Source organism: Macadamia integrifolia, chromosome 6 (genome assembly GCF_013358625.1).
Source record: "Macadamia integrifolia cultivar HAES 741 chromosome 6, SCU_Mint_v3, whole genome shotgun sequence".
Lineage (NCBI taxonomy): Eukaryota > Viridiplantae > Streptophyta > Magnoliopsida > Proteales > Proteaceae > Macadamia > Macadamia integrifolia.
The window spans coordinates 32,144,495-32,155,589 of NC_056562.1; the positions used below are offsets into that span (position 1 = coordinate 32,144,495).

The 11,095-nt window shown below is 34.9% G+C and overlaps 1 protein-coding gene across 1 annotated transcript in view; it reads right to left on the reverse strand.

The window, feature by feature from the left end:
• Window positions 1–3,181: 3,181 nt before the first annotated feature.
• The window catches only part of LOC122082223 (E3 ubiquitin ligase BIG BROTHER-related-like), a 9,392-nt gene continuing 1,478 nt past the window's right edge, over window positions 3,182–11,095 (reverse strand). The window contains exons 3-7 of the mRNA XM_042649694.1: window positions 9,222–9,281; window positions 9,098–9,141; window positions 7,424–7,551; window positions 6,605–6,713; window positions 3,182–3,683 (exon numbers count right to left, since the gene is read on the reverse strand). Of these exons, the coding sequence (XP_042505628.1) occupies window positions 3,645–3,683; window positions 6,605–6,713; window positions 7,424–7,551; window positions 9,098–9,141; window positions 9,222–9,281 (380 nt within the window). The 3' untranslated portion in view covers window positions 3,182–3,644. The remainder of the gene's footprint in view (window positions 3,684–6,604; window positions 6,714–7,423; window positions 7,552–9,097; window positions 9,142–9,221; window positions 9,282–11,095) is intronic.

The window sequence follows — 11,095 nt, forward strand, 5'->3', positions numbered from 1 at the left end:
TCAACATGGTTGTATAAATTACCTAATATTCCTATCATATTTAATAATGATACTTTTAGATGTAATTTTATTTTACTTTTTAAATTCAATAAATTTTAGACACAAAATAAAATGAAATTTAATAATCAAATATAGAATGATAGTGATATAACCATGTAGGTTAAAAGGTTACAAAACCCCTTTTTTTTTTAAGTTAGAAAAATTCTCCCTTCCATTCCCTTCCTTTCTCCTTACAACCAAATGGAACTAAGTGAATGTCGGATACCAAAAAGAGGAAAGTGTCCATGTGGTTTTGCAGTGCCCTCTTCTTCCTTTTCATTAATACATAGAGTAAAAAATGAGCTAAGCTAAATGAGGCAAGAGTCAAAAGGGCAATGCCCACCAGTAGAAAAACAAGTTAGGTCCTTAACTTCACATTTAAGTAGACTTAACAAGTTAATAAAGAACTAAATTGTATTAAAAACAAGTTATGGTTTTGTGAGGTACAATCAAAATATCAGCCATGTGCAAAGTTAAATTGAAACCAAATTTAATAGACACGAAGAACAGTGAAAAATATTAATTCATCCTTCCATGTGGTACAACTAAGTAACAGTAAAAAATATTAATTCATCCTTCCATATGGTACAACTAAGTGTGTTGTTAAAGCATTTTTTCTAGAAGTTAGAATCATGCAAAAAACCTTTTGCATTAAGATTTGTCAAATACCATTCTTTCTTCAAAAACATAATTATAAGCTAAGGAAGTATAATTAAGCCTTCAAAGTCAAACAAAACCTTGGATGTTCTTGCCTATGTTGGTTAACTGTTAACAGCACAATTAAGAATCTAGCTCCTACTTAGGCCCTAAGCCAAAGTAAAGGTCCATGTGAGAAATAGAGGTAGGCACTAAATAAAGGTTTCTAATCAATCAAACTAATACTAAACTAAGGAAGTGACATTACCCTTTGAAGAGATATCATCCACTAATTTCGAATAAGGTGCACCATCAAAGATATGAGCCTTTACTTTTAGAGAATTATAAAATATCAACTTAATCAAAGGGTCTAATCAACAATTATTCGATCTAATCCATTTGGAAATCTTTTGTTGATCTTAATAATTAAGAAAAAAAAAAACACTTCCAAACAACAGATGACTTATTGTTGTTGTTAAGAGACATATTCCCAAATAGAAGTGGACAAAAGTAAGAATCAGTTGATGTTGACTTCATCTTTGTAAGTTGCATGGAAGCTGAGATTAAGATGTGGATCTGAAAATGATCTCTGTTTAATCATTTAATCCAGTTGTTATTAATGTCTGGTTCTTAGCATCCAACATCGATTTGGATCCTCTGTATCACTCATACCCTATATTACAAATAAACAATGCGCAGGTCATGTAGAGCACAAATTTTCTTAGAAGTGTTACCAACCCTTCCTTGCTTGTCTCGAGCCAAACTTGTTCAGTCTGGTTTCGGCCAATTATTAAGCCAATTCAAAACCAAATTGTTACGAAAGTTTCAGATTGGTCCAGTTTCTAATCAATTTTTTATTATTGGTTTGTAATCGGGATACTATCAGGTTCGTTCCGGTCTGGTTTGATTTTACATTTATATATTAGGAAATCAATGAGAAAATTCTGGCTTTTTTGGGTTTTCGGTTTCTTATTGAGTTACTATCAATCTAATCTTGGTTTTATCAGGTTTAGTCTGCTTTTACTAGTTTCATAGAATCCAACCTGTATCCAAAACGACAAAATTTTGATTTGGTTTGATTCAATTGATCCAGGCAGAACCAATCATTTCGGTTGGTCCAACCGATTCTGGCTGAACTTTGACGCCCTTAATCATGGTGCAGTTTGAAATTTCACTCAAAATAAAAGTTGATCAACGGAAACACCACATGGTAAAAAGGGGAAAAAAAATTCCTTCATACTGGATAATATAGGATTTGAGTGATCAGAGGATCCTAGAATTTTATTTTCTGCTAACGTAAGTCATAATCATTTGAGTATATGTAGTTATCATGTATATAATTGATTTTTATTTTAAAACATTTCATTATATTTATATTACGTGGTACAAACAGATATGTTACCTTCATAGTACTGAATATTAATTGGATAATTAAATTAAAATAATGAAGTGACCAAGATACTCATTATAAATTATAATAAATGATGCTAATACCCCTCCCATCCCAGTCCCCCCTAATTAAGCCTATAGCTCTCCTAAAGCTAACAGCATGTCCAACCTTCTCTCATAATTATGCTATACCTTAAACATTTGTATTATTTCCCATGACACCAAAATCTAAATGCCACAACACTAACGGTGTTGATGATGGAATAATCCACATGGTCAGAGTAAAAGATAGAAAATAATAAAGAATCTCATGTGAAAGGAAAATAGTACTCGGGAGAGGTTTTTTCCATTATCTTTATAATATATAAATATTCATTAAAAAAAATCAAAAGAGCTAGCCAGTCGCACAAAAGTTAGAACCAATCATGTATTTGTAATGATGCTGTGAGAATTAAAAAAAAAAAGGAAAATGAAGCATGCATAGCACGCAGAATGCAATATACCCCTCTCATGACTCATAATAATTAGCAGGATCCATAATAACATTTTTACACATGTTCCTATTTTAACCATGTGGACCCATATAATAATTAGCAGGATCCATAATAACATTTTTACACATGTTCCTATTTTAACCATGTGGACCCAAATGGATGATACCATTCCCTTAACCCTCATTTGCGTAACGTGCAAATGTCTCCCCAAATAAAAATAGAAGTTTCAGTTGAGGTCCTTTGGGATTCAAATTGGGCCGGATGTATCAAGCGGTGTCAATTCCAGCCTAGCCCATCCCATCCTAGCCTGCCATGGCTTATTTCAAACAGAACATATCAATGGCAGACTTTTTCTGTAACCGTAGACCTGACTCCTATGATATAGACATGGCACACCTGGACGTGAGTCCAAACTATCTGGTATAGTGTCCCTTAGTCCTTACTAATGGGTATTGATAGAAACAAGCTTACCATCTAATCCAGAGCTACGGATTGAATAAAGTGAAAAATAAATAAACCATTACAGGATTGCCAAATTAGCACAAGAATGAATATGGTAACTCGTGTAAATGGATAAGACTGACTAGATGGTTCAGGATCCTCTTACCTTGGAAAAGAAGATGTAACTTAGATGCCATATTTCTCATTCATCTACTAGATAAAATAACGAAGCCAATGAATAATGAAAAACTTAAGTAATCGTTCAGTCATCACTATAAAGATGGACCAAGCTAATTATGGATGTAATTACATCACTACGGTCGGGCTATCGAACATGGGGTCAGATAATCTGCATAGGGATCAACATCAACCTTTTCTCGGTCAAACATCAACCTATTTAAGTTGTGCATAGAACGTGCTACAAGAATGTGCACCAATACATTCCCTATGGCACTAGATCTATATTTATCTTCATTTACATATTACAGTTGAAGGTACTTCTGAACCCCTCCAAGAAATAAGCATGTCATATTTTATCATTAGTGAATCCATGACTCTAAACTCAACTGAGAACTACAAGAACCATCACGTTCTACGTACCAAATATGATCCACAGCTATCCAGTATCAGGAGCTATTGCCAGAATCAAGACCCAAATACTTCCTCATTGCACACAGGACATGCCTGAAACAGAAGAAGCACCCATTCCATAAAATTTAAGCTCCATTGAATGAAAAAAAAAAATCTATATTCAAGAGTGAACACTTCACAAAATCTTGATCAGTGAGGTGAGAAGCATCCTAGGTCACAGCTGATTAAGTGCAACAATTGTAGTCACTAGCTTATTACTTGTTGGCTGGGGGACATCAATCAAGAATAAGAGGCATAGGTTGCTTCCCAGCTTCATTGATGGACTGAACATGAAGCAAGAACCAAAACTATAGAGTTATCAAGTGATAACCAGTATATATAAGGTAGGTGATCATACAACTTAATGTTTTCTTTCATTACCAGTAATTAAATTGGGAATTTGAGCTATTTGAAGAGCATCAATTTGGAAATTTGAACCAGATTCTGGTCAAAATGAGCTAAATGAGGTAAAATTTATACAATAAAAAAGAAATTTAATTATATCCACAACTTACTAGGCAATATTTTATACCAATGATAGTGATGTTCTCAACAACTAGAGTAGCTTCGCAGAAATGGTGACTCATCTAAGATTTTTTTTTAATACATTAACAATTTCTCTTGTTTTAAATTGAAAAAACTGCAATAACATTTGACATTTATTTATCCACTGTACTGTAGACTAGGATAGGTAGACTAACCAAGCCTTCAACTGCAGGATTTTTTTATCAGAAGAACAACCAGAACCAGTCCAATAAAATATCAGAAAATCAGAACAGAAAGAAAACACAATAAGGCTGTTGATTCCAACAGATCTGATTCTTCTACTGATTTCAGTTTCAGCCACAGAAATTCACTACAGGACATAAATAAGGAGATTTTTAATATCTCACAATTGGCTGGTCATAATTAGCCCAAACCAGGGTCGAGTTTCACTTAGGTAGGGAGGAAGGTTCGACCAGAATTTCAGCCCAAACTGATGGCTGTAAGTGCTACAGGGAACAATGAACCGATTGTGAAACTTTAAGGGAATTCTGGCAGAACTGATAAGAAAATTGAATTTAATACCTGTAGAAACTCGAGCAGATCAGTAACACTATGTGCAGTTGAGAGAAGAAGAAGATAAGCTAAGGAAGAGGACCTCTCGGGCTTCATACCGCAGAGAGTCAATTGGATCAAACACCAATTCCATCAGCCTTGATCAAACACAAGACAACTCTTCATGGAGAAGACAATAGCAGCCGCCATTAATTTGCTTATCAAAATCATTCTTGCTTTAGGAGCCTCCTCTTCGTTATTTATAATGATGCGGGAGAGAATTACAAAAGAGAAAGTTCCCTAAAGGAAACCTTAATTTAGTCTCCTATACAATACTTACTAAAAACAGAACTTAGAAACTAACTGAAATTAGAAACTAAATCCCAATGACTTGACTCAACTAATAACTCGACTCCTAAAAAAACAAAGACTAACAACTTAAATTGAACTCAACTAAAAAAGAAACTAATGAAAAAAGAAACAAACTTGTAATCCCATATGCAACCTTAAAATCCCTCTTTTAGGCTCATAAAAGTGGCCTGTTACACTCAAAACACATGGGATCAAAGGCCCAACATGTATGGAACCCAATCCTAGGCTTATTCCTAATAAAATAAGCCTAGTTTGGTGAAGAATCTGCATCACACTGCTTTACTTATTCCAGAAATTAGCACAATAAATAAATAAATAAATAAATAACATGTTACAAAGTACAAGAGAACATTTCGTTAGAACCAATGTTTCATTGAACTACATTCAAGCATGGTTATTTACCAAAAAAAAAAAAAATCAAGCATGGTCCATTTGTTGTCCCACTAGTTTCTTTTACCTTGAGGTAAGGTTATCAATGAAGGGTAAGTCCCATCCACTGTTCATTTGGTTGTTTATCTAAAGTTTCATAACAAAGACAAACTGTCTAAGATGTTGGGTTTCGATTTGAACCGTTAAAACTTGGAAGGCAAAAGGTTTGATTGAGATGGTGCACAACAAATTTTGGTTTTTCTGTGAGGACAGACATTCTTTAGACTTCTTGATAAAAGGGGGCATTATTAAGCCCCTTGATTGATGGGCGATCAGAAGACAATCACTTTTTTATCACTCCATAGTTTCAAAACTTAAAGGGTTCATCTCTTTGTTGGTAACATTAGTAAACATTTAAGAAAGGTAATAGGTAATCTGCCTTGATCTGATGGGATCTGATGGGCAAATTTGCTCCAACAAACCTGCCCCCCCCCCCCCTTGGTTAGCCTTTGGCTTAGGTTTTAAAGCATTGGTTTTATCAACTGAAAAGTTATTTTATTTTTAGCTCATACTCCATTTTTTCACTTGGTATTAAAACCTGAAAATTTGACTCAACTCGACCTGAAAGTTCATCAAATCATGTTTACACATTAACATAATATGTATAACAGTTTATTTTGGCTAGGGTAAAGTCTCTTGCAGTACCAATTAAATGATCTAGGATTCTCTCCCCCTTACTATATGGTTTCCGGCCGCTTGGAGTAGGAGCAATGCCTGACAATTTGGCTTGGGTTACAAGTCCCTGATTGAGTCAACAACCTTGAGTCCAAGTATGATCAAAATACTTCTGAGCAAGGGTTGAGTTGACCCAGCCTAGTTATCGTTTCAAGCAGTAATACATCTAATTGCAGATGTGATTAAAGGAATGAAAAACATATTGATTTTATGCATGCCATCTTGGAAGAGAGGTCCATAACATCTCTCTTGGTAGGGTCACAGACGGTTCAAACGTGCATAAAGGGAAGGCATACTAGGCTTTTGTGGTTGTACAAAGCTTCGAGATTTTGTGATGTTCTCACTATTCCTGCAGGTTTGGGAAGGATCCCAGCAGGTAGATCATGCCTACTGGTTAGGCCTGTCTTGCCTACATACAAAAAAAATTAAAAGGAATTGCTCACATAATCAACGTGAACTACCTTATTTTGCTTCAACCACCGTGCAATGCATTTTGAATGATATTGGTGCTGACATGGCAAAATCATCAGCTTATCACGATTTTTGTATTCCATATAACAGATCACGCACCTGCAAACACCAAAGTGTCAGAAAGAAAAAAAAAATCTCAAGAAACATAAACAATGAACTAAAAAGTGGGAAGCAAAATAAAACTTAAGAAATAGAATCCTGAACATCTTTCCACTTCCAAACTTAGGAAATTAATATATGCATGCACACACAATTCACAGGACCTCATCCTGGATTCCAATAAAGGTTACTACGCTTTAACTTTCTTGACTTCTGGAAGGTGGTTTTGCATACAGCAGAAAATAGGATAGGATGGCCCTATAATTCCAGGCAAGCCTGGTTGCTAAAGCAAGATCCTCTGCAACTTAAATGTCAACATGCTGAGCAAAGACCCAAGAGGAACTACATCCTCAAACACACTGAGGCAGAGTTGATGCTTCAAGCACAAGATATTTAAGACCTTAACATGTCATATGGGATATATGCAAAATAAAGAATATATATATATATATATATATATAAGCCAACTCATGGGCCCAAAAACTTGAACTTTTACCTGACATCAAGAAGGCAACAATAACACCCTCTTGATTTTTATCAGAAGGGAGTGTGTTATGTGGCATAGATCTTTGGAATGTACAATTCAAGAGGCTGAGGTTCTTTCTACCAAAAGAGAACGGTGGAGATGAAAGGATTTAAATTACTCATGAAAGCGAAAACATTATGTACAGAGGGAGAATAAGAAAGAGATTAAGTTAAACAGATCTTACTCCTCCTTTTTGTCTTTTTTTGAGAAGAACCCCCCTGTCTTATACTTCGATGTTTGCAAATAGGAAATAAGCTCTTCTGACAATCCTCTACTCTCAGTGCCAATAGCATCTCCTAGGGATTGCAATTCCTGAGACAAGAAAAATCATAGGAAAAACTTAAAAAGCAGACTGGAAAAATATTAAGTAAATTCTGATGGTGGCAAACACTCAAATTCATGGTAATTGATAATAATAGAAGAATGCAAAGGATGCTCCACTAAAAAGATGTCAGTAAAAGTCAGAAATTTGCCTTGGGATCTGTTTCCCCCTCATTATGCCAGAGGTTAAGGGACTTGGTGAATGAGGATAGGAATTAGACCGAGATCTAAAATATTAAAACTCACAAATCCCACAACTTTGAATCTACTCTGTTGATGCAGACCTACTGGATTTTATACGTTTGAGTTTGCTCACCTCAATTGAGACTACCTTACGGTTGGTTCACTGTTGTGATTGTGAGGAAGAAGAGACTTATTCTTAATAATGTTTGAGGGCAAAATCTGTGGAAGCCCTTTAATTACTGAGTTCTATATGGTTTATCATCCATTTTTGTTTTAAATAATTGATTCATCCCTTTCTTCAATTTTCAATTACCTTAAAAGTCCCTGAATCTGTTTTCTCCCAAAACAAATGCTAGAATTTCTACTAATTGTTCATATTTGGATTTTTATCACTCTGTCTGCCCAAAGCAACCTAAGTCAGGTTTTTGGAACCTTACGTGGCATCATATCCTTCCTAAACATTGTAAAGTACATGCAAGATACACAAACAGTAAGAAACTATTTTAGTAACTAGGATTGGTAAAAAATTGGGTCTCAGACAATGAGCTGTCAAGATTACTCCATGTCCAACCCAGACCGAATTTCACATAAGCATTTATATCTGTGTCCCCACTTAAACCTTAAGAGATTAAGGTTTCAACCTTTTTTTTTTTTTTTTTTTTTTTAAGAAATTAAAACCTTAATTTATAAAAGTGAAACCTTTAATCTTACATTTTTTTTTTTGGGTGGGGGGGTGGGGGTAGGGGTTGGGGTGGGCCAATACATTATTTGAAGAAAAAATTCACATTTGAGGTTAAATTAATGTCAAAAATTTTGATCAACATGTTTCCCCTTGCCACCCTCTTTTCACATGGAGAGTTTGGGCCAACCATACGTACTACAAGGCAGAAAGACCCTTTTTCATCTTACACCTTACTTATTTAGGAAATTCACGATAAGCAAGAAAAAAAGGCTATCTGACAAGGGAAAAATGGAGGGCTGGTTTGACAAGAGCACGACACATTAGGCCAACCCAAAGAAAACTCTCTAAGATAAACTGACTATAAGCCAGTTAAAACCTCCATCTCCATCTGGCAGTAAACACTCCAGTACCGTTGGCTTCAGAGTTCCACAAGATTATAATAGAATGAATTTGTTCCTAACAAATTTCTAAAATCATACAAGGACTTGTCTTCCTTAAACAATTGCATGTATTCAAAGATTCAGGCTGTCAGAGCAGTCAAATGAATGATAAATCAACTGAGCTTTGATTTGATAAGCCTAAAAGTAATTTCAACAACACCAGGTCATCACCATGCAGAGAAAAATGATTTGTTAAAACAAAAAGGGAAGAATCACTCATCAACAGACTGACCTCATATGTCATGTTATCTGGATCAATGTTGTCTTGTCCCCAACCTAAATTTCGACATAGAGATATTTTAGGATCAAATCAAAAAATTAAGAATCTATGAACATTAAAAATGTAAACAGAAAGCTTAAGAAGACAATTATATATACCTGGGTAGAAGTGCTTGTGGAAGTGACCTCTCTATTAACTGCAGAACAAGGAATTGTGGTTGTTTTTCATCAGTCATTTAGAAGCAGACACAAATGCATGGATGAGTGCTCGCATGTGCGTGTGCACATACACACATACATACATGCATGCACGCACAGACAGACTAACAGCTTTGTGCAAACTAATAACAACTGACAGGTATTTAACTTTATGAGACTTTGTTTAAATCCACTTCTATAGTAGTCAATTTAGTAAGCTGCATTTCATAAGGCATTGGTTATAGTTTACATATGATATAGATGCTGAATAAATTGTAGGCATGAGGCAAAAATAATCTTAGGAAAAACGGGAAACCGTCTTCAGGATATATAAAATTATGGTCCAATTGGAAGGAAAATGAATAGCTTCCACACAGCACTAAAATCATGCTAAATGGACAAGTTTGAACCTTCCAAAAATGGCCCTAAATAGGAAGTGACGAAAGTAATCCACATAATGAATTAAAAGTACAAAATAAAATCAAACGTGTTGTTTCATGAATATAAGTTCTCCTTTAAGTTGACTATAGACATTCAGAAGAAGAAAGAAACATTTTGAAGCATGAGATATTTCCACATTGGTATCTTAATCTAACTACATGAGGGCAGCTACATGAATCCTGTTCTGCCATTGCACCCAATTTGGAATAACAGCTGGTATATCTCTGCACCACTCTCGTTGAATTATGTTTGGTGTAGTTATACCTGAGATTATGGAGGGCAAGGATCTATGTAGCCGACCCCATTTTACTGAGATTCACCTGACTTGTTGGGCTGGGCCTCTTTCCTCTTACCCTCATCTCTCTCATCCTTGCATCTCTTCCTTCCTCTTTTTATTTTTATTTTTATTTTTTATTTTTATTTTTATTTTTTTTATTGATCCACTCCGACCCCATTAAGTTGGGATAAGGTTGAGTTTGTTGTTGTTTTTGTTGTATAGCTTATGGTGGCAGGTTGTGTTTCACTTTAAAAAGAAATAATGTAAGCATCCCAAGCTGTAGTAGTTTTGCGCCAAGGCAATGCTTATTGTCTTTACACATTATGTTTTTGGGTAGTTACTAATTGTGCTAGGTTATGTTGTATTATAAAAACTATTATGAGTTTTTTAAATTACTTTAACAACAGGTGTATCTATGAAGATGCAGCCAAAAAATAAAAATTGGCAGTGTCCATATTCTGCAGTATGAGATAAAACCTGGGGCCAAGCAATAAAATTAAAAGTATTAAACATACTGAAATGTCCCACTTGTATTTCTGGCAACTTTCAACTTCAACCAGAAAGAATATTTTTGTTTACCAAAAATTGCAGAGAGAGAAACTTGAGGAGGAAAACTAATAAAAGCTGCATACACTACTATCATTTAATTTTGCTAGGTCTCCAAGACTTTATTACAGTTGCAGAATGAGAATTCTCTGGTATTAGGTTTTAGGTTGGGAACTTGCGAATCCAATATCTGTTAACAGTTATAGAATGGGAATTCTCTATTATTAGGATATATAATGAGAACTTAGGAATCCAATACGTGATGAGGTTCCATACAAATTTTGAAGGTAACCTCTAGTTTGATGATTTTGGAAGAATGAAGGTGAAATCATTCACCTTAAAAAAATAGACATATGACTGGTCTTAGACATGGTTTCTTTGTAGAACCTCTTTCACTGATTTCAGTAGAATAAAAATTATTGGGGTGTCATTTTCCCCCTGAAGCTTTGGATTTTAGATAGAATGGTAAGATGGAAACAATATGTAGCTCTCACTAACTAAAACAAAGTTTACTATGAAGGAAATAGTCCCCTCCACACCCCAAAAAAA